This window comes from Hemiscyllium ocellatum, chromosome 23 (genome assembly GCF_020745735.1).
Source record: "Hemiscyllium ocellatum isolate sHemOce1 chromosome 23, sHemOce1.pat.X.cur, whole genome shotgun sequence".
Classification (NCBI taxonomy): domain Eukaryota; kingdom Metazoa; phylum Chordata; class Chondrichthyes; order Orectolobiformes; family Hemiscylliidae; genus Hemiscyllium; species Hemiscyllium ocellatum.
Window position 1 is genome coordinate 51637688 of NC_083423.1, and position 21897 is coordinate 51659584.

Consider the following 21897-nt stretch of genomic DNA (forward strand, 5'->3'; position numbering starts at 1 on the left):
CACTGTTTTCGAAAGCTTCAATTTTTAAATAACACGGGGCTGCACAAGAACGCAATCATTGCATTATAGAAGAACTACCTGTATGTACAAAATAACCCAGTAGCACCTCACAAACTTGTGTGGACAAATGAAATCGAGCCACAGAGCTATATTAGAAGATAAGGTCAATTCATGAAGGGTTTTGAAAGATTTGAAAGGGAGATGGTGAGAGATGGTGTGGTTTGAGGTTTGAGTGGATTAGTGGTTACTGAGGAGGGGCTGGGATTTCAGAGAGTAGAATCTCTATTCAAAAAATTGTCTTGCCAGCTGATTGGTGAAGAAATTGAGGAAGATTCATAGCGCTTGGAGCTAGATGGATAAATAAATCAATAGATGGCAGCGTGCATGTGGAGATAGAGACAACCTATGATTGATATCCAAAAGATTGGGAGAGATGAGGAGCGAATCACAGTATGCACTGTGGTGATTTACAAATAGGTCTTTGTGTGTTATAGGCTACAGGCAACATGGCTATCAATGAGCTGAAGTTTGCAGAAGGTGGATTGGGAGAAGGGATGAGAGAGACAGATGGAGTTTAATTCAGATAAATGCGAGGTACTGCATTTTGGAAAAGCAAACATTAGCAGGACTTATACACTTAATGGTAAGGTCCTAGAGAGTATTGCTGAATAAAGAAACCTTGGAGTGCAGGTTCATAGCTTCTTGAAAGTAGAGTTGCAGGTAGATAGGACAGTGAAGAAGGCGTTTGGTATGCTTTCCTTTATTGGTCAGCCTATTGAGTACAGGAGTTGGAAAAATCATGTTGCGGCTGTACAGGACATTGGTTAGGTCACTTTTGGAATATTGCGTATAATTCTTGTCTCCTTCCTATCAGAAAGATGCTGTGAAACTTGAAAGGGTTCAGAAAAGATTTACAAAGATGTTGCCAGGGTTGGAGGATTTGAGCTGTAGGGAGAGGTTGAATAGGCTGGGGCTGTTTTTCCTGGAGCATTGGAGGCTGAGGGGCGACCTCATAGAGGTTTACAAAATAATGAGGGGCATGGATAGGGTAAACAGACAAAGCCCCTGGTGTGGGGGAGTCCAGAACTAGAGGGCAGAGGTTTAGGGTGAGAGGGGAAAGATATAAAAGAGACCTAAGGGGCAACGTTTTCACTCATATGGTGGTGCATATGTGGAATGGGCTGCCAGAGGAAGTGGTGGAGACTGGTACAATTACAACATTTAAAAGGCATCTCGATGAGAATATGAATAGGAAGGGTTTGGAGGGATATGGGTCGGGTGCTGGCAGGTGGGACTAGATTGTGTTGGGATATCTGGTCGGCATGGATGGGTTGGACCATAGGGTCTGTTTCCATGCTGGACATCTCTATGACTCTATAACTTGATCACAATCAGCTGGTGAAGAAAGGCTTTTTCAAGAGCAAACTAATGCTCTTGATTGGTGAAGGGACAGGTGATATCAGACAATAGAACTAAGCAACGTTTGTGACAGAGAAGATATGGGCGGGAAATTCAGCTTGGGGGGTCAAAGGAATAGTTTACGTCTGAGTGAGTAGATGGAAATGGTTGCAGAGGTTGTATTAAATCAAAAACAATCTCACTCATGGGGATAGTGTAAAATGTATGAAATCAGATTTTAATGCACCCCATTTCAAATGGGGAAAATAAAAACATTACATAATGAATGACTGACAATGAGAAAAGCTACTATAGCCTTACCCTACCGTAGAGCTGCTTCTCATGAGGGAAGAATGACTTTTAACATGAAGGTCACCCCACCTCAGGCAAGGGGAGAGGTTGAGGTGGATAGCTCTCCATGGCAATAGATGCAATAAATCAGATTAGAGAAATGCATATCAATTGGGGCAGCACACTGACTCAGTGCTTAACACTCCTGCCTCACAGCACCAGGGACCCAGGTTTGATTCCAGTCTCAGGTGACCACCTGTATGGAGCTTGCACATTTTCCCCCTGTCTGCGTGGGTTTCCTCCAGGTGCTCCAGTTTCCTCCCACAATCCAAAGATGTGCAGGTTAGGTGAATTGGCCATGTTAAATTGCCCATAGTGTTCAGAGATGTGTAGGTTAGATGCATTAGTTAGGGGTAAATGTAGAGTAATGGGGAATGGGTTTGGTGAGATACTCTTCGGAGGGTCGGTGTGGTCTTGTTGGGCTGTTTCCACACTGTAGGGATTCTACGAAATCGATACCGGACTTGGAATGATTCAATGTTGGACTAGTGTGGGGACAGGTATTGTACCTCCTGTGGCCACAGGGGAAAGTTCCAGGTGTGGAGGAGGGGGTTGGTGTGGAATGTGGACCTGACAATGGAGTCGTGGAGGAAATGATTACTGCGAAATACAGATAAGGATGGGGACAGAAATATCATTTCAGTGGTGGGATCATACTGTAGGTGGAGAAAATGGTGGAGGACAATGCATGGGACTTGAAGATTAGTAGGGGTGGAATATGAGAGTCAGGGGTCTCTATCCTTGTTGTGATTGGGGGGTGTTTGAGGAAATGGACGAGATGTAATTGAGGGCATTGTTGATCACGGGGGAGGGGAAATTGCAATCCTTGAACTAGGAGGACATCTGGGATGTCCTGGACTGGATTCACTCATCCTAGGAGCAGGTAGAGCAGAGGCAGAGGAATTGGGAGTATGACATTGGATTTTTGCAAGGGGGCTGGGGAGTGGAAGGAGGTGTAATCGAGATAGCTGTGGGAGTCTGAGTCTGAAATAGATGTTGGTGCTGAGTCAGTTGCCAGAGATGAAGAGGTCCAGGAAGGGAAGGGAGGTGTCAGAGATGATCCAGGTGAATTTGAGGTCAGAATGGAAGATGTTGGTGTAGTGGATGAACTGTTCAAGCTCTTTGTGGCAGCACAAGGCAATGCAAATGCAGTTATTGATGTATTGGAGGGAAAGGTGGGGAATGATGCTAGTGTAACTGCAGAAGATGGACCGATACACATATCCTACATAGAGACAGGCATAGCTTGGACCCTTGTGGGTGCCCATAATGACCCGTCTGGTTTGTAGGAAGTGGAAGGATTGGAAGAAAATGTTGTTAAGGGTGAGGATCAATTCCACCAGGTAGATAAGAGTGGAGGGGGACTGGTCGGAATAGCGGAGAGTATGCAACAGAGGGCCTTGAGGCCCTCCTCATGGGGGATACAGGTGTAGAGGGACTGGATGTCCAGGGTGAAGATGAGGTGTTGGGAGGTGGGGGAACAGAAAGTCATGGACAAGGTGGATGGCATGAATGGTGTCCTAAACATAGGTGGAGAGTTCCTGGACAAATGGGCCAGGACAGAGTCGAGACAAGAAAGGTGAGTTTGGTGGAGTAGGAGCAGGCAGAGACGATTGGTTAAGCAGGGCAGTCAGGTTTGTGGATTTGGGGTAGGAGGTAAAAACGGCCAGTGCGGGTTGGGGAACAGTGAGGCTGTGAATGGGAGATCTCCTGAGGCAATAAGGTTGTGGCTGATCTTGAAGATAATGGTTTGGTGATGAGAGGCGGAATCGTGGGCCAGGGGACAGTAGGAGGAGGTGTCAGCGAGTTGGCATCTGGCCTCAGTGAGCTGGAAGTCCGTGCTCCAAACTATCACCTTTGCCACCTCCCACCATCACCCCCCCCCCCCACCCCCCCCCCCCCCACCCCAAATTGTCTGCTAGCTTAATTGTGAGACTGGAGTTGGAGCAGAGGGAGTGGAGGGCTGTGTGTTGCAAGAGAGAAAGGGTGGAGTGGGTAAGAAGGGTGCAGAGATTCAGGCAGTTGATGTTGTGACAGCAGTTGGAGATGAAGAGGTCAAAGGCAAGACGACAAGACAGGTGTCCAGGAGGATGGAAGTTGTTGGAGACGGGAGAAGAGGTCTTCGGAGGCTGAGTGGGACTCATGTTCGAAGAAGTAGGTATGGAGGCAGCAGGTAAAGAGTTTGACGTCTAGACGTGTGGGTGCAGTGGAATGAAGGAACCTGATGAAAGATTCAAACCTGAATCATTGCCTGCCCTTGTCCTCTGATGCTGCCTGACCCACTGTGCTTTTTCCAGCTCCAACCTTTATCTACTCTGACTCCTCAGCATCTGCAGTTCTCGCTATCTTCAAACTACATATTGAAATTTGATAATTATACTATAATTTTCTTAGCAACCCTACAGTGTGGAAACAAGGCCTTCGGCCCAGCAAGTCCATACCACCCTGTGGAGAGTACCCCACCCAAACCCATTCCCCACCCCATTACTCTACATTGACCCCTGACTAAAGCACCTTACCTATGTTATCCCTGAACACTATGGGCACTTTAGCATGACCAATTCACCTACCCTGCACATCTTTGGACTGTAGGAGGAAACCGGAGTACCCAGAGGAAACCCACACAGACACAGGGAGAACGTGCAAACACAACACAGACAGTCACCCAAGGTTGGAATTGAACCAGGATTTCTGGTGCTGTGAGGCAGCAGTGCTAACCACTGAGCTACCGTACCATTATTGATGGGGGTGAGGGAAATTCTTGTTGTGAAGTGGTAATGACCTTCTCTTTGGGCAGGCATCCCAGGTTCTCCTCCAACCTGCTCCAAACGTGTATTGTAACATGTCTGAACAGCTTGATTAAAAAATATCTTCCAAGAATTAACAGTATAGTAACTATCATGGACAGTTGTGTAAGATTCAAGAAACTTTGGCAGATAATGTGAAGGAACAAAACTGATGAATTTCAATGAGGCCGAACGTGAGGTTATCCATCCCAAACCAAAAACATACAGATATGAATATTAATTAAATGGTGGCAAGTTAGGAACAGAGAAGAACCAAAGAGATTTAAGGATCTATGTATATCAATCATTAAATTAGCCTCCTCAGGTTCATACCCTAATCAAAAAGGATAGTTAAAAAGTATAACTGGAGGATGGGTTAGAAATGGGAGGTGGAAGTCTCCTCTCCATGGTGTGGAGAGAATAGTGGTAAGAATGGCGACAAAATGTCTGTGTTTCTTTCTCCCTGGTATACTATCATCCACTCCTTTGTCTGTCTAACTGTCTTTCGCTTTCTCTCTTCTCTATCTTTCCATCTCCATCTATCTGCTCATTCCTTCTCACCCATCCATCTGTTTGCCTAGAGCATATATATTACCTTTTCCAAGCTACTATCAGTTCAGGAGAAGGGTCACCGGACTTGAAACATTAACTCTATTTCTCCTGACAGATGCTGCCAGGATTGCAATGAGTTTTCCAGCAATTTCTGTCTTTATTTCAGGTCTTCAGCATCCGCAATTTTGAATTTTATTTTAATGTTTTACAGATAAGACGCCAACCTTAAGCCACAATCTGTCCAAGTAGGCATCCAATTATTTTTCTAAACTATGATTTTAGACACTTCTGTGACAATGTCCAAGTGTTTGTAACGCTCTTCCTAATTTCTGTTCCTCTTGGTCATTGTCCATGTTTTCAGGAGTTTTATTGATAATTTTTATAGATTGCAGAGTAATAAAATAATTCAAGCCTCTTCTGTTCCTGATTATAAAATTCTGCTAGGAGCATTAAATCAAAGTCCACCTGCAAAAAGACATAAACAAAGAATGCTTGCTCAATTCTCTGCATTTTACGTTGAGCAAACTTTGACCTCATGAACAAATATTAATGGGCACCCCCTCTTACAGCTTTCAAATCAATTAAATGTAATTGTATGAATATTTTGAAAATCCATCAATCCCTTGTCTTTACGTTTTCAGACACCATGTCCCAAAGTTTTCTGTAAATGTAAAACTGTAATAAGTTTGGCTTGACCTCATAGTGAAACATGATTTTGTAATATATTTGTTTATTGCTTACAACACATTTTAAAACTTATCATGATTCTGTCTATCTAGTATGCACCAATCTGCTCGTATACCAAAAATAGTGTTCTATAATTCAACTAAGCTTTAATCTTCCCCCAGCAATTAAATGGCTATCACACATATCAAACATAAATTTCAATTAATAGTATGATTAGAAGGGTCAAAGGCCTATTCCAGCAGGCCAGTTTATATAGAAAGAATGATCTGGGCGTTACAATGAGTAAGCTGCTCATTACACTTATGCATTCCCTTCAGTTTTGTATGGGTTTTGCACTGAAAGTTGCACTGATGGGAGATTTATTTCTGCAGGAAGCCTGAATCTGCAGTAAACAAGACAATTAGCCATGCATCTAATGGAAGAAGCCTTAGTGGGACACACATAGCCTCAATCATGGAATATGTTAGAATCGTTAATTCAATGCTAAATGACACCCAGATTGCAAAAGGGAACGAAGAAGGGAATTTTAAAAAAGACAGAATGATAAAGCAAAAAGTATTTTCTTTTATTTTAAATCTCTAATAATTACATTTTGAAGGAAGGAGGTACTCAAAGTGTTTTTAAAAAGTGTAATTTCCAGTTGGATAGTCAGTTGAACATTTTCTGAAAGCTTTAGTGGATGACCACGTTTGCTCACACCAGCGCTTGTGCACCAGCACTCTCTGAGTGAGTGCAGACACGCAGTTGCCCCACAGGTCCAGTGTCAATAGGCACCATCACAATGAAATTGGAGTAAGTTCGGGTTGTGGGAGGGGAAAAGATAGTGGAGGGAAATCAAATGGTTGAAAGAAGTGAGTCAGACTTGGATGAAGGGAGGACGGCACATGCACTAGTGCCCTGTACTCCCTGTGCACTCACAACTTTTTGTACAAACCTCACCTACCAGTTTGCTTACGACAACTTGTGGGCGGCACGGTGGCACAGTGGTTAGCACTGCTGCCTCACAGCGCCTGAGACCCGGGTTCAATTCCCGACTCAGGCGACTGACTGTGTGGAGTTTGCACGTTCTCCCCGTGTCTGCGTGGGTTTCCTCCGGGTGCTCCGGTTTCCTCCCACAGTCACAAAGATGTGCGGGTCAGGTGAATTGGCCATGCTAAATTGCCCGTAGTGTTAGGTAAGGGGTAAATGTAGGGGTATGGATGGGTTGCGCTTCGGCAGGTCGGTGTGGACTTGTTGGGCCGAAGGGCCTGTTTCCACACTGTAAGTCTAATCTAAAAAAAAACACTGTTGTCAGGCCAGATCTCAAATAATGACACAAGACAGAACACAGGAAGGGTACAGAGTGCTTGGTGATGTGATGTAAAGATAACAATCTCTCCCTCAATGTCAGCAAAATTAAAGAGCTGATCATCGAATGCTGGAAGCCAGGAGAAGGACACACCCCTATCTACATCAATGGAGCTGAGGTGGAGATAGTCGAGAGCATCAGGTTCCAAGGAGCAACGATCACCAATAAAGTGTTCTGGACCACCCGAATAGATGCAACAGTAATGAAGGGGCAACAATGCCACTTCTTCCTCAGGAAGCTAAAGAAATTTGGCATCTCCATAAGGAGTCTCACTGATTTTTATAGATGCAACATAGAAAGCATTCAATCTGGATGTATCATGGCTTGGAACAGCAACTGCTCTGCAAAGGACTGTAAGAAACTACAGAGAGTTGTGAACACAACCCAGACCATCATGCAAGCCAACCTTCCATCCATTGACTCCATCTTTTCTTTCCGTTGCCACGGAAACACAGCCAACATCATCAAAGACTCCTCCCACTCTGGTTATAATCTCTTCCAACCTCTCCCATCTGGCAGAAGATACAAAAGCTTAAACACATGTACCAATAGGTTCAAAGACAGCCTCTTTCCAGCAGATATTAGATTTCTGAATGGCCCTCTCAATTTTCAAATCTAATATTGATTTTGCCCTTTCTGCAGCCGCAACTTGGAATTCTCCGGACTGTTCAATCACCCTATGTTCTTTATCTGTTATGATCTGCCAGTACTGCAGGCAAAACAAAACTTTTTACTGGACTTAAGTGCATATGATAACAATAAATCAAATCAAATCAAAGTCAGCAAACGACATATGCACACATCACAAGGTCTGGAACTGTACATGTTCTCAAGTAAGCAGGGATGTGCGCTTGCCCCATGTTTGTGGTGTCAGTAGACATTACCATTGCAAAGATGTGGTCAATCCATTGAATAATCAGAAGCCTTTTTATCACCTGCAATGGTCAAAGAGGTCCAAACCTTTCATACCTTACAGCCCTCCATTGACCAACATCTTTAATTTGAAGCAGCAATATCAAGTCACTGAACCTTATTTCCAATTGTGGAATGCTCATTGAATTTCAAATGTATCATTCTAATCTGTGGAAATGTCTGTCTCTTTGGAAATGATTCAAGTTTTCTACAAGGATAAGATCAGGTGAAACTCAGAGTACATTTTGAAAAAGGCCTTTCTCAACCTTTGTAACACAATTATTGAGGGACATAACAATCAAAACATTCTTCTTACTACCCATGCAGTTTAGCACAGATCTATGCATAACACTATCGACACAGAAAATGCTTGCTGTTCCTTACTTTGAAGTTAATTATATGTTCCTGTTGAGTGTAAAAATGACCCAAATTGAGCTTTCGAAAAATTAGTGAGGCTAAAATCATCCATAGTCATAGCGTCACACAGCACGGGAATAGACCTTTTTGTCCAACCAGTCAATGCTGAACATAATCCCAAACTAAACTAGGCCCACTTGCCTGTTCCTGGCCTATATCTCTCCAAACTTTTCCTATTCATGTACCTAATCAAATATCTTTTAGACAATGCAATTGTTCCCACATCCACCACTTTCTCAGGCTGTTCATTCCACACGTGAACCACACTGTGTATAAAACATTTGCCCGCATGTCTTTTTTAAATCTCTCTTCTCTCGCCTTAAAAGTGTACCCTCTACTCTTGAAATCCCCCATCCAAGGGAAGAGACAACTACGATTAACTCTGTCTAAACTCCTCACTTTTTAATAACCTTCTATCAGATCACCTCTCAACATCCTATGCTCCTGTGAAAGAAATTTCAGCCTATCCAGTTTTTCTTTATTATTCAAACCTTCCTGGAAAATCTCTTCGGAATCCTTCTGAATCTTAATAATATGCTTCTTATGTGAATCAGCATTTTGTTAGCTTTCACACAGCGGCCATTTTTGTTGGCAGACAAGAACATTGAAAAGTCAGGCCAACTTGCCAAAAAAGCAGAGATATCATGACAGACACATCTTCAGAAAAATTGTTTATACCAGGTTGATCAGCAAAGCCCATTCTTTCTGCTGTCATCAAGCAGAGTGTAAAAGGGCCATATCTGTTACCATGAAAGAGAAGCAAGTCTCCCTTACATTGTTACTTGTGAAAAGAAACCCCAGCAAATTAACTATGAAAACCATCACAACTGCTGATACAATCTGGCAAGCTTTCAGTAGACAAGCCAAATGCTTGATTTCGAAATTCCAGGCCTACATCGAACAATAGAAACTGACCATGATTGACATTTTAGACGTATTATTTGTTAACTTCATCTGTAATTGTATATGTGTGTTAGTCAGAATGGCCCAGTTTCTTCAGTGGCCTCCAAAGCAAATGTGTGAAATAAAGTAGCATTTCCCAATGTTTTCACCACTGGGTTATATAACATTGACTGCAAAGCTAAAATCACAGTTAACTTTGAGGCAACACCTTCAAAACTGTGACAGTAAACCAATTGTCTGATAGTGTTCTGTAGGTTTGTCAGAAGGATGAAGAAAATGTTATCAAACATCACAACGCCCACTCAACAGCCTTCTGCATATCACCATTACTAATATAATGGGTAATTGAAAATACCATAAGAAAATAAAAAAAGAATTTTCTATAGAAGCTCCTGTGATTTTCTCTCTCAATTGCTCCCAATTTATCCAGATTAAAGTCCTGGAAAATCCAGGTCATTTCCAGCGGGATGGTAGTTTGACATGCAAGACATACCTTTGGAGATTTATTTTTAGGGATGTGGACAGTGCTGGTAAGGGCTGTGTTTCCTGCAGATTCCTAACTGCTCTTGCGGGGCTGGGGAACTACTTTCTTTAAAGGGTGCAGTCATATGGTGAAAGTCCATTTGCAGTGCCTGTTCAGTCAGCCTGTTAAACATGTTATGACACACAGGTGGGACTTGAACCTTGGCCTTCTGTCCTTAGAGATAAGGACATAACTATAGCACGACAAGAGACCCTGGTGGTGCTATAAATTGAAAAGTTCCAGCATTTCCCCACTGATGACAAAAAAGAGTACTGATGCACCTGCTGTCCAGATCACTGGAGCTAAACAATGAAGAGCATTCAAATCTAGTCAAGTGTGGTACCACCTTGCAAAAGTACCAAATTGTTAACCAGGGTATCCTGGAACCATTTTACTTCATACTACAGGTGCACCTCTTCATCCTATTGGATCAAAGGTTAAACAGAGGCTATTGATTTTAACTGTAGTTATTGACATTTCAAATTTCATTGATGAATGAGGCTGTAGCAGATAAATTTAAAGTGGCATGGCCGATCAAATCTCAGAGGGAGGGAAGTGCAGGAATGGGATGCAGCATCAGCAGGGGAAGTGATCATTAGGCAATGGATTGGGGAAGTAATAAGTAGCAGTGATGGGGTGAACATTGTAGGGTCAGTGGCTCTAATAGGGCAGTAGCTGGAGAGCGATGGTGCTTTTGAGGGTGCAGAAGCTGGAGAGGGATAGCAGCTGCAGGGGGACAACAGCTTTGAGTGATTAAAAATCAAGTGTGCTGAAATTAGTCACTTAATCTGAACTATCAACATCCTTTCTTCTCCATAACTCCAGACACTCCGCCTCCATTTATTGCATACATGCTATCTCCTCCACACTTCACTTCAGCTCTGATTAAAAGTCACCTAGAATTGAAATATTAGCTTGATTTCTTACCATGGATGCTAAGTCGATAAAGTGTGGCGCTGGAAAAAGCACAGCAGGTCAGGCAGCATCCGAGGAGTAGGACAGTCAATGTTTTGGGCAGGACCCTTCGTCAGGACTGGGGAGCAGGAAGGGGGCTGAGAAATAAAGTTGGGAGGGGTGGGGCTGGGGGTGAGATAGTTGGAATGGCAATAGGTGGATGCAGGTGGGAGGTCGGTGGGAATGTTGGAGTGGTAGGTGGGAAGGAAGATGAACTGGTAGGACAGTTCAAGAGGGTGGTGCCAAGTCAGAGGGTTGAATCTGGGATGGGGTGAAACTGTTGACTTCAATGTTGAAATCGTGTCGTCGTAGGCTCCCGAGGTGAAAGATGAGGTGTTCCTCCTCCAGTTTGCTGGCGGCCTTGTTTAGGCAGTGGAGGAGGCCCAGAATGGGCATGTCATCATGGGACTGGGAGAGGGAGTTGAAATGGAGGGCCACCGGAAGGGGAGGTTGGTTGGTGCGTACGGACCAAAGATGTTCCCTGAACCGTTCCATGAATTTGCGCTCCGTCTCTCTGATGTAGAGGAGACCACAACAAGAGCAGTAAATGAGGTTTGAGGATGTGCAAGTAAATTTCCGCTGGATTTGGAATGATCCTTTGGGGCCTTGGATGGAGGTGATGGGGGAGGTGTGGGCACAGGGTTTGCATGTGTTGCAGCAGCAGGGGAACGTACCAGGTATGGAGAGGGGCTTGGTGGGGAGCCTGGACCTAATGAAGGAGTCACGGAGGGAACAATCCCTATGGAACCTGTAGGGAGGGAAATATATTTTTGGTGGTGGAGTCTGACTGTCAGTGGCAAAAATGGGGAAGATGATGCACTGGATTTGGTGATTAGTGAGGTGGAATATGAGGATCGGGGGATTGTACCCTTGTTGTGGTTAGGGTTGGAGTTTGAGGGCAGAGGTGCGGGAATTGGAGGAGATACGGTTGAGGGATTGTTGATCACAGGGGAGGGGAAACTACAGTCCTTGAAGTAGGAGGACATCTGGGATGTCCTGGAGTGAAATGGCTCATCCTGAGAACAGATATGGCAAAGGTGGAGGAATTGGGAGTAAGGGATCACATTTTTACAGGTGTGTGGGCGAGGTGGAATTGAGGTACTTGTGGGAGTTAGTGTGTTTGAAATGGATGTCAGTGTTGAGTCGGTCTCTGGAGATGGAGACGGCGAGGTCCAGGAAGGGAAGGGAGGTGTCGGAGGTGATCTAGGTGAATTTGAGATCAGAGTGGAAGGTGTTGGTGTGGTGGATGAACTGTTCAAGTTTCTAGTGGGAGCACAAGGCATTGCCGATACAGTCATCGATGTAGCGGAGGAAAAGGTGGAGGATGGTGCCAGTGTAGCTGTGTAAGAGGAACTGTTCCACGTAAACTGCGAAGGAGCAGGCATTGCTGAGATCCATGCAGGTACCAGTAGCCATCGCTCTGGTTTGCGGGAAGTGGGAGAATTTGAAGAAGTAAGTGGTTTAGGGTGAGGACCGATTCCACCAATCAAGTGAGAGTGTCAATGGAGGGGGATTTCTTGGATTGGCGGATCAGGAAGAAACAGAGGGGTTTTTTGGCCTTCGTCATGGGGGATACAGGTGTAGAGGGGCTGGATGTCCATGGTGAAAATGAGGTTTTGGGGGCCGGAGAATTGAAAGTCATGGAGGAAATGGAGAGCGTGGGTGGTGCCTTGAACATATGTGGGGAGTTCCTGGGCCAAGGGGGAACAGGATGGAGTTGAGGTAAATGGAGATGAGTTCAGTGGGGCAACGGCAGGCAGAGACAATTCAGTCAGGTTTGTGGATTTTGGGTAGGAGCTAGAACCATGGATGCTGCCTGATCCATTGTGATCTCCAGCACTTGTTGCTCTCTGAGCTTGAAATTACGCAGAAGTTCAGACAGCATCCATGTAGAGAAACAGAGTTTACATTGCTGGCTAGTGACCTGTCAGCAGAACTGCAGAAAAGAAATGTAAGAAGGTTTGAATCAGCTGAGGCGTGGACAAGCAGAAAGAACAAAAAGGGTGGAAGACGGTAGGGGTTAACTAACAAAGAACTACATTATGCAAAACCCAAACAAGAGTAAAACCCACGCAAAGAATGTGGAAAGAATGTGGCCCCAGGGGGAGATAAAATAGTTCCCTTCAGAGAAATAAAACAGCAAGAACACAAAATAAAAGCTTCCTAAACTGCTGAGTATTTTCAGCATTTTTTAAAATATCAGATCACAGCATGGCAATATTTTTGCTTGTGTAAAGGCTATGAGGGAATTTTTTTTGGGAGTACTGGTTACTGGAGGTTGTGTTTCTGGAAGGGGAGTTGCAATGGTTGTGGGGTCGCTAGTATTTGAGCAGGCAATGTTTGTGACGAGGTAATGCGCAGTGTCCATGTGGGCATTATATTTCTGTTAATTGGGGGTAATAGTTGTTTTTGGGAACTGAGGTTGTGTCAGGGAAGATGTTTTCAAACTAGAAAGGGTATTAAAAAAATTACCTGCGTGTTGCTGCGACTGGAGGGTTTGGGTTATAAGGAAAGGCTGGAGAGGCTGGGGCTTTTTTACCCTGGAGCTTTGGAGGCTGAGGGGTGACCTCATAAAGATTTAGAGAAAATGTAACATAGAAAATAGAACACAGAATATAGAACTGTACAGCACAGTAAAGACCTTAAGATCAAACTAACCTACATACCCTTCATTTTACTATAATCCATGTGATTATCCAAGAGTCACTTAAATGCCCCTAATGTATCTAACTCTCCTACCACCGCTGGCAGTGAAATTCCATGCACCCACCTCTCTCTGTATAAAGAACCTACCTCTGACATCTCCCCAAAACCTTCTTCCAATCACCTTAAAATTATGCTCCCTCATGACAGCCATTCCCTTCCTGGTAAAAAGTCTCTGGCTATCCACTCTATCTATGCCTCCCATCATCTTTACACTTCTATCAAGTCACCTCTCATCCTTCCTCGTTCCAATGAGAAAAGCCAATCTGTCAATCTTTCTTCATAAGACATGCCTCCCCGTCCAGGCAGTATCTTGATAAATCTCCTCTGCACCCTCTCTAAAGCTTTCACATCCTTCCTATAATGAGGCAACCAGAACTGAACACAATATTCCAAGTGTGGTCTAACCAGGGCTTTATAGAGTTGCAGCATAACCTCGTGGCTCTTAAACTCAATCCTCCTGCTAATGAAAGCCAACACACCATATGCCTTCTTAACAAACCCTATCAACTTGGGTGGCAACTTTGAGGGATCTATGGACATGGACAAGACACTTCTGTTCCTGATGAAGGGCTTATGCCTGAAACGTCGATTCTCCTGCTCCTCAGATGCTGCCTGACCTACTTTGCTTTTAGAGCACCGCACTCTCGACTCTGATCTCCAGCATCTGCAGTCCTCACTTTCTCCCGGTTCCTCCACACTACCAAGAATCCTGCCTTTTTAACCTTACAATCTGCGTTCAAATTCGGCCTTCCAAAATGAATCACTTCACATTTTTTCAGGTTGAACTCCATCTACCACTTATCAGCCCTGTTCTGCATTCAGACACTGTCCTGTTGCATCCTACAACAGCCCTCCACACTATCCACCACTCCACCAACCTTCGTCTAATCAGAAAACTCACTAACCTACACTTCCACTTTCTCATCCAAGTCATTTATAAAAATCACAAAGAGCAGAAGTCCCAGAACCTATCCCTGCAGAACATCACTGGTCACCGAGCTGTAGGCTGAATACTTTCCATCTACTACCATTCTTTGTCTTCCATGGGCCAGCCAATTCTGTATCTAGACAGCTAAATTTCCCTGGATTCCATGACTCCTTACTTTCTAAATGAGATTACCATAGGGAACCTTATCAAACGCCTCGCTAAAATACATATACACCACATCCACTGCTCTACCTTCATCAATGTGTTTTGTCACATCGTCAAAGAATTCAATAAGGCTGTAAGGCATGTCCTGCCCCTCAAAAGGTCATGCTGACTACCTCTAATCAAACTAAAGCTTTCCAAATAATCATAAATCCTGTCTCTCAGAATCCTCTCCAATAATTTCCCCACCACTGGCATAAGACTGACTGGTGTGTAATTCCCATGGTTATCCCTATTCTCTTTCTTGAACAAGGGAATAACATTTTCCACCCTCTGATCATCTAGTGCTACTCCAGTGGACAGTGAGGATGCAAAGATCATCACCAAAGATGCAGCCATCTCTTCCCTCACTTCCTGTAGTAACCTTGGGTATGTTCTGTCTGGCCCAGGAGACATATCAATCCTCATGTTTTTCAAAATTTCCAGTACATCCTCCTTCTTAACATTAACCACTTCGAGCATATCAGTCTATTTCACGCTGTCCTCACAAAGTCCCTCTCAGTAGTGAATACTGAAGAAAAGTATTCATTCAGGACCTCCCCTACCTCTCCGGACTCCAGGCACAAGGTCCCTCCACTATCCCTGATCGGCCTTACCCTCACTCTGGCCATCCACTTATTCCTCACATAAAAGTGTAGAACACCCTGGGGTTTTCCTTAATCCTACCCGCCAAGGCTTTTTCATGTCCCCTTCCAGCTTTCCTAAATCCATTCTTCAGTTCCTTCCTGGCTACCTTGTAACCCTCAAGAGCCCTGTCTGATCCTCGCTTCCTCAACCTTCAGTAAGCTTCCTTCTTCCTCTTGACTAGATCTTCCACATCTCTTGTCGTCCAGGGTTCCTTCACTCTGCCATCCCTTCCTTGCCTCAGTGGGACAAACCTTTCCAGCACTTGCAGCAACTGCTCCCTACACATTTCTGTCATGCATTTCCCTGAGAATATCTGTTCCTGATTTATGCTCCACAGTCCTTGCCTAATGGCATTGTAATTCCACCTCCCCCAATTAAATACTTTCCCATACCATCTGCTCCTATTCCTCTACCTCTCGTGAGGGGCATAGATAGGGTGAAGAGCCAAGGTCTTTTTCCAAGGGTAGTGGAGACCAAAACTAGAGGACATAGTTTTAAGGTGAGAGGGGAAAGATGTAAAAGTGACCTGAGGGGCAACTCTTTCATATACAAGGTGGTACATATGTGGAATGAACTGCCAGAGGAAGTGGTAGATGCAGGTACAGTCCAGATGGTGTGGCACTATTGGCATTGGAGTCTGTCTTGGATCTATCTGTGAATAGGCCTCAGTTGGAGTAGCACAGCAGGTCAGGCAGCATCCAAGCAGCAGTAAAATCGATGTTTTGGGTAACAGCTCCTTCATAAGGAATGCTTTTCCAGCACCACACTCTCAACTCTAATCTCCAGCATTTGCAGTCTTCACTTTCACCTCGGTTGGAGTAGTCCTTGGGTGGGGACAGGGTCTCTTTTGGAGTAATCCTGGTGAGATAGGTTTGTGGAGAGGGTCTCTTTAAGGGTCAGGTTCAGATAGAAGAGGACACTGTTTGAGGTAATCCCAGAGTGTTGGGTGGTCTATGTTGGGATGGTCCCAACAGAAGGTGATCTCTTTATCCCATTGCTTTGGCGTTGTGGGGTAGTCTCTGTTTCGATATTGCAGGGCTGAGTGGTGGGAAAGCTTCTGCTGGGGTGTAGTGTCGTGGTAGGGATGTACATTCTTGGTCAGTCCCCCAGAGGGGCTTGGCAAAAGTGCTGCAGATGCTGGAAACCAGAATTTAGATCAGAGTGATGCTGGAAATTCTCTATCCAGATGAAGGGCTTTTGCCTGAAACGCCGATTTCCCTGCTCCTCGGATGCTGCCTGACCTGCTGTACTTTTCCAGCACCACTCTGATGTAAACTCCAGTCCTTCAGAGGGCAGAGTGAAGGGAGGGTAGAGTTCAGGGTGGTGGGAAGGTGCTAACTTGCCTGGGGAGTCACTGGAGGAGGGGGTGATTGCTGTGGATAGGTTTGGGAAGGGGGTGTGGGCGGGTCTCATTCCTGATGAAGGGGTTTTGCCCGAAACATCGATTTCCCTGCTCCTCCGATGCTGCCTGACCTGCTGTGCTTTTCCAGCACCACTCTAATCGGCAGTCCTCACTTTTGCCTCTAATTGGACGGTCAGGCGGCAGGCTGGGAATCTGATTGGGCGGGCCAGGGGCAAAGCTGGCAATCTGATTGGGTTTGACAAAGGATCAGTTAGACTCGAAACGTCAGCTCTTTTCTCTCCTGACAGATGCTGCCAGCTCTGCTGAGACTTTCCAGCATTTTCTCTTTTGGTTTCAGATTCCAGCATCCGCAGTAATTTGCTTTTAATCTGATTGGGCGGGCCGGGGGAAAGCTGGGAATCTGATTGGGCGGGCCGGGGGAAAGCTGGGAATCTAATTGGGCGGGCCGGGGACAGGCAGGGGATGTGATTGGGCGGGCCGGGGACAGGCGGGAAATCTGATTGGGCGGGCCGGGGACAGGCAGGGGATGTGATTGGGCGGGCCGGGGACAGGCGAGGAATCTGATTGGGCGGGCCGGGGAGAGGCGGGGAATCTGATTGGGCGGGCCGGGGGTGGGACGAGATGAGGTTTGGGGCCGTCTCCGACAGAGCGGCGTGGATACTTGGTGGGCGGGCCTCGCGGGGGGGAAGTACATTGATTGGGCAAGTGGGGGGGGGGGGCTGAGACTATATTGAGGCAATTCCGGCGGCTAATGTGTCCTCGAATTCATGACTTGTGCTTAGAGCGGGTATCTCGCTGGGTTCATTGACCCCGGCCCATTCATAAATCGGGGCTCCGGCACCAATTGCTACAATTTAGCTCGAAGCGGAAGTGAATGTGATACATTGTATCCAAGGGACTGGTTGTGCGCGAGAGGCAAGTCTCCCCTGAGCAGCTGCAAGCCGGCATCTCTGTGCCAAGCCGATCGAGGTGGGCACGCTCGGAGCTGTCCTACAATGGGCCGGGTCAACACGGAAGGGCTCAAGGCGAAGAGAGCCACGCCAGGAGTCCGGCAAAGCCAGAGGATCCGCAGGAAGCAGCACTTTGCCGCGTTGGTCTTGGCCCGAGGAGGCAGCAAGGGGATCCCGCTGAAGAACATCAAGATACTGGCAGGGACACCGCTGTTGGGCTGGGTGCTGAGAGCCGCTTTGGACTCGGAACAGTTTGATAGGTAAGAGAGGACGGGGAGAGAGCCCAGGCTGAGGGGGAACAGGGAGGAATGGGGTGATGGGAGGGTAAGGGGGGGGGGGTGGACTAGGGGAAGGACCTTTCTGGGGGAATACACGAAGTGATTTGGAGGGGGCTATGTGCAAGGGTGGGCCGTGTGCCACTGTGTAGAGTGCTCTGAGGCTGAGAGTGGGTGGTGTGTTACATGGGGTGGATATTTTTGAGGAGACATCAGAAAGGGGTCTCTGGGTTGGAGCGGAAGGTGAATCGGTCTGACTTGGGTCAGGGAGCAGTTGTCTGGTTTTTGGGGGGATGCACACTTAGGTGTCTGTATGGGTAGGGTGTGGTGGATTGGTGTTTGTGAGGGTAAGTAGATGTCTGGTGACAGTAAATAGGTTTAGGGCATGGGATGAGTGTTTGGAGTTTAGAGGTGGGGGAGGTGTTGATTGGGTTGGGTGTCTGAGGGGCTGGAGCAGTGTGTTGCAGGTGTTGTCTAAAGGGGTATTGCCTGGGTTCAGGGGAGAGGATTTTTGGGGCTGCCTGGGAAAAAGGGTGTCTGGTATAGTGTGAGATAGACTGGGGGTGCAGAGAGGTGGTGAGAAATGTTTGTGTTTGCAGCAGTGAAGTTAAAGGATGAATAACTGATGTAAATATGGTTGATCAGGGTAGGGTTGGAAATGGGAGGCCACTGGAGTTTGAGACTTAGGCAGCCAAAGTAATTCCCCTTCACTTTTCCTCTGACCTGTGGGTGTGTTCATTGCAGCTGTTATTTGACTTGCTTTTGCACCTGCTGTGACTCACCTGTTGAAAGCTGATCTATTTGATGATGTGTCACTTTAATAATTTTTCAGTTACAATCTAGTAAATAGAAAAGCCATACACCTTACAACAGGAAAAAAAACCCTATCTAACATGTTCTTTTGAGAAATGTCATTTGAATTCTAATTATTTTAGATTATAGTTACCTTTTGTAGTTAGACTATAAGTAGGAACTGAAGTAGGCTGTTCAATCTCTCAAATTTGTTTGCTGCTCAGTATGGATGAGGCTGATCCAACATTCCTTGCATCCACCTTCCAGCCATATCCCCATAACCTTAGCATCTTGATCATTGGGGAAATTCAATCTACACCTTAAATGTACACAAGGTTTCTGCCCTCCAGCTCTCAGTAGCAAGGAGCTCCAGAAATTTATAGCACTGACATAAGAAATTCCTCTTCATCTCAATCTTAAATTGGCTCTCCTTAATTCTGAGACACTGTTGTCTGGTCCTAGACTGTCCCATGAGGGGAAACATGCTCTCAGCATGTATCCTGGCAAGCCCCTGAAGAATCCTGCATAAGTTTCAATGAGATCACCTCTCATTCTTCTAAATTCCAAAGAGTAGAGTTTACTCTTTGCTCTGAAGACAATCCCTCCATACCAGGGATCTTCCTAGTGAACCTTCTCAGTACTGTTTCCAATGAAATGATCTTTTCTTAAGAGGATGAAAACTGCGTGCAGTGCTTCAGATGTTTAAGGTTTTATAAATAATCCACTGTCAAAATGAATAATGAAAGAAAGCAGGCACAACTTTGTAAAAGACACATCGTAGTCAACAAATCCAACTGATTTTGTGTTGATTGAACCAGCAGAGGGGTTTGCTGAAGGGAATTCAGTGAAAGTTGTCTGTGTGGATTTTAATGAAGTGTTTGTCCAAGTGCCACATAAAAGGATGATTAACAGAATAGGGAGTGGCCCTGGAGTTGAGATTTCTATAGAATTGATAGAGGAGAAGGAGATCATTTTACCCATAGTGTCTTTACTAACTCTGTATCAATTTACCAACTTCATCTCGGTGGCTCAGTGGTTAGCACTGTTGCCTCACAATGCCATGGAACCAGGTTCGATTCCACCCTCTGGTGACTCTGTGTGGAGTTTGCACATTCTCCTCATGTCTGTGTGGCTTTCCTCCCGGTGCTCCGGTTTCCTCCCACAATCCAAAGATGTGCAGGTTAGGTGAATTGGCCATGCTAAATTACCCATAGTGTTCAGGGATGTGTTGGTGAGGTGCAGCAGTTAGGGGTAAATGTAGAGTGGTAGGCAAATGGGTCTGGGTGGTTGCTGTTCAGAGAGTTGGTGACTACTTGTTGGAGAAACTGAGGATTGCAGATACTGGAGACCAGAGTTGAAAAACGTGGTGCTGGAAAAATACAACAGGCCAGGCAGCATCCGAGGAGCAGGAGAATCGACGTTTTGGGCTTAAGTCTTTCTTCAGGACTTGTTGGGCCAAATGGCCTGTTTCCACACTCTGTAGAATCACAGAATCCCTATGTGGTCTTGTTATCACCTTTACAGTTGTGGTAAGACTCTGCTACTTTAAACTTTCTTGAAATAGGGGCCAACATTCCATTAGCTGCCTTGATTACCTGCAGTACCTGTGTGCTTATTTTCTGTGTTTCTTGCCTGAAGCCCCTTTGTGTTTCAGCTTTCTGCAGTTTTCCTTGATTTAAATAATATTCTGCTCTTACGTTCGCCCATCCAAAATGAAAGGTTGAACATTTTTTCCACATTGTACTCCATTTGCCAACTTTTGCCCACTTATTTAACCTATCAATATCAGTGTAACCTGTTTGTACATCCCTCTCTCAACCTGCCTTTCCACCTATTTTTGTGTGGTCTACAAATCTGGCTACAGTATCTTTTGCTTCCTTCACTAGACAATAGGTGCAGGAGTAGGTCATTCTGCCCTGCACCACCATTCAATATGATCATGGCTGATCATCCTTAATCAGTCTTCTGTTCCTGCCTTATTTCCATAACCCTTGATTCCACTATCCTTGAGAGCTCTATCCAACTCTTTCTTAAATGAATCCAGAGACTGGGCCTCCACTGCCCTCTGGGGCAGAGCATTCCACACAGCCACCACTCTCTGGGTGAAGAAGTTTCTCCTCATCTCTGTCCTAAATGGTCTACCCCGTATTTTTAAGCTGTGTCCTCTGGTTCGGCACTCACCCATCAGCGGAAACATGTTTCCTGCCTCCAGAGTGTCCAATCCTTTAATAATCTTATGTCTCAATCAGATCCCCTCTCGGTCTTCTAAACTCAAGGTATACAAGCCCAGTCGCTCCAGTCTTTCAGTGTAAGGTAGTCCCGCCATTCCAGGAATTGACCTCATGAACCTATGCTGCACTCCCTCAATAGCCAGAATGTCTTTCCTCAAATTTGGAGACTAGAACTGCATACAGTGCTCCAGGTGTGCTCTCACCAGGGCCCTGTACAGCTGCAGAAGAACCTCTTTGCTTCTATACTCAATCCCTCTTGTTATGAAGGCCAGCATGCTATTAGCCTTCTTCACTACCTGCTGTACCTGTATGCTTACCTTCATTGACTGGTGTACAAGAATACCCAGATCTCTTTGTACTGCCCCTTTGCCTAAATTGATTCCATTGAGGTAGTAATCTGCCTTCCTGTTCTTGCCACCAAAGCGGATAACCATACATTTATCCACATTAAACTGCATCTGCCATTTATCTGACCACTCGCCTAACTTGTCCAGGTCACCCTGTAATCTCCTAACATCCTCCTCACATTTCACCCTGCCACCCAGCTTAGTATCATCAGCAAATTTGCTAATGTTATTGCTAATACCATCATATTATTAACATATTGTAAAAAGCTGCGGTCCCAGTACTGATCCCTGCGGTACCCCACTGGTCACTGCCTGCCATTCAGAAATGGAGCCATTTATCACTACTCTTTGTTTCCTATCAGCCAACCAACTTTCAATCCAAGTTAGTACTTTGCCCCCAATACCATGCACCCTAATTTTGCTCACTAACCTCCTATGTGGGACTTTATCAAAAGCTTTCTGAAAGTCCAAGTACACAACATCTACTGGATCTCCCTTGTCCATCTTCAGAGTTACATTCTCAAAAAAAATTCAAGAAGATTAGTCAAGCATGATTTCCCCTTCATAAATCCATGCTGACTCTGACCTATCCTATTACTACTATCATCCTTTATAATAGACGCCA

The 21897-nt window shown here is 45.3% G+C and overlaps 2 protein-coding genes across 3 annotated transcripts in view; both read left to right on the forward strand.

The window, feature by feature from the left end:
• The window catches only part of LOC132826822 (branched-chain-amino-acid aminotransferase, cytosolic-like), a 75180-nt gene extending 63980 nt beyond the window's left edge, over positions 1 to 11200 (forward strand). Inside the window, exon 4 of the mRNA XM_060843071.1 lies at positions 11144 to 11200. Coding sequence (XP_060699054.1) covers positions 11144 to 11200 — 57 coding nt within the window. The remainder of the gene's footprint in view (positions 1 to 11143) is intronic.
• Positions 11201 to 17395: 6195 nt separating this feature from the next.
• The window catches only part of cmasa (cytidine monophosphate N-acetylneuraminic acid synthetase a), a 38560-nt gene continuing 34058 nt past the window's right edge, over positions 17396 to 21897 (forward strand). For both annotated transcript variants that reach the window (XM_060843243.1, XM_060843244.1), the window contains exon 1: positions 17396 to 17887. In XM_060843243.1, coding sequence (XP_060699226.1) covers positions 17673 to 17887 — 215 coding nt within the window. In that variant the 5' untranslated portion in view covers positions 17396 to 17672. The remainder of the gene's footprint in view (positions 17888 to 21897) is intronic.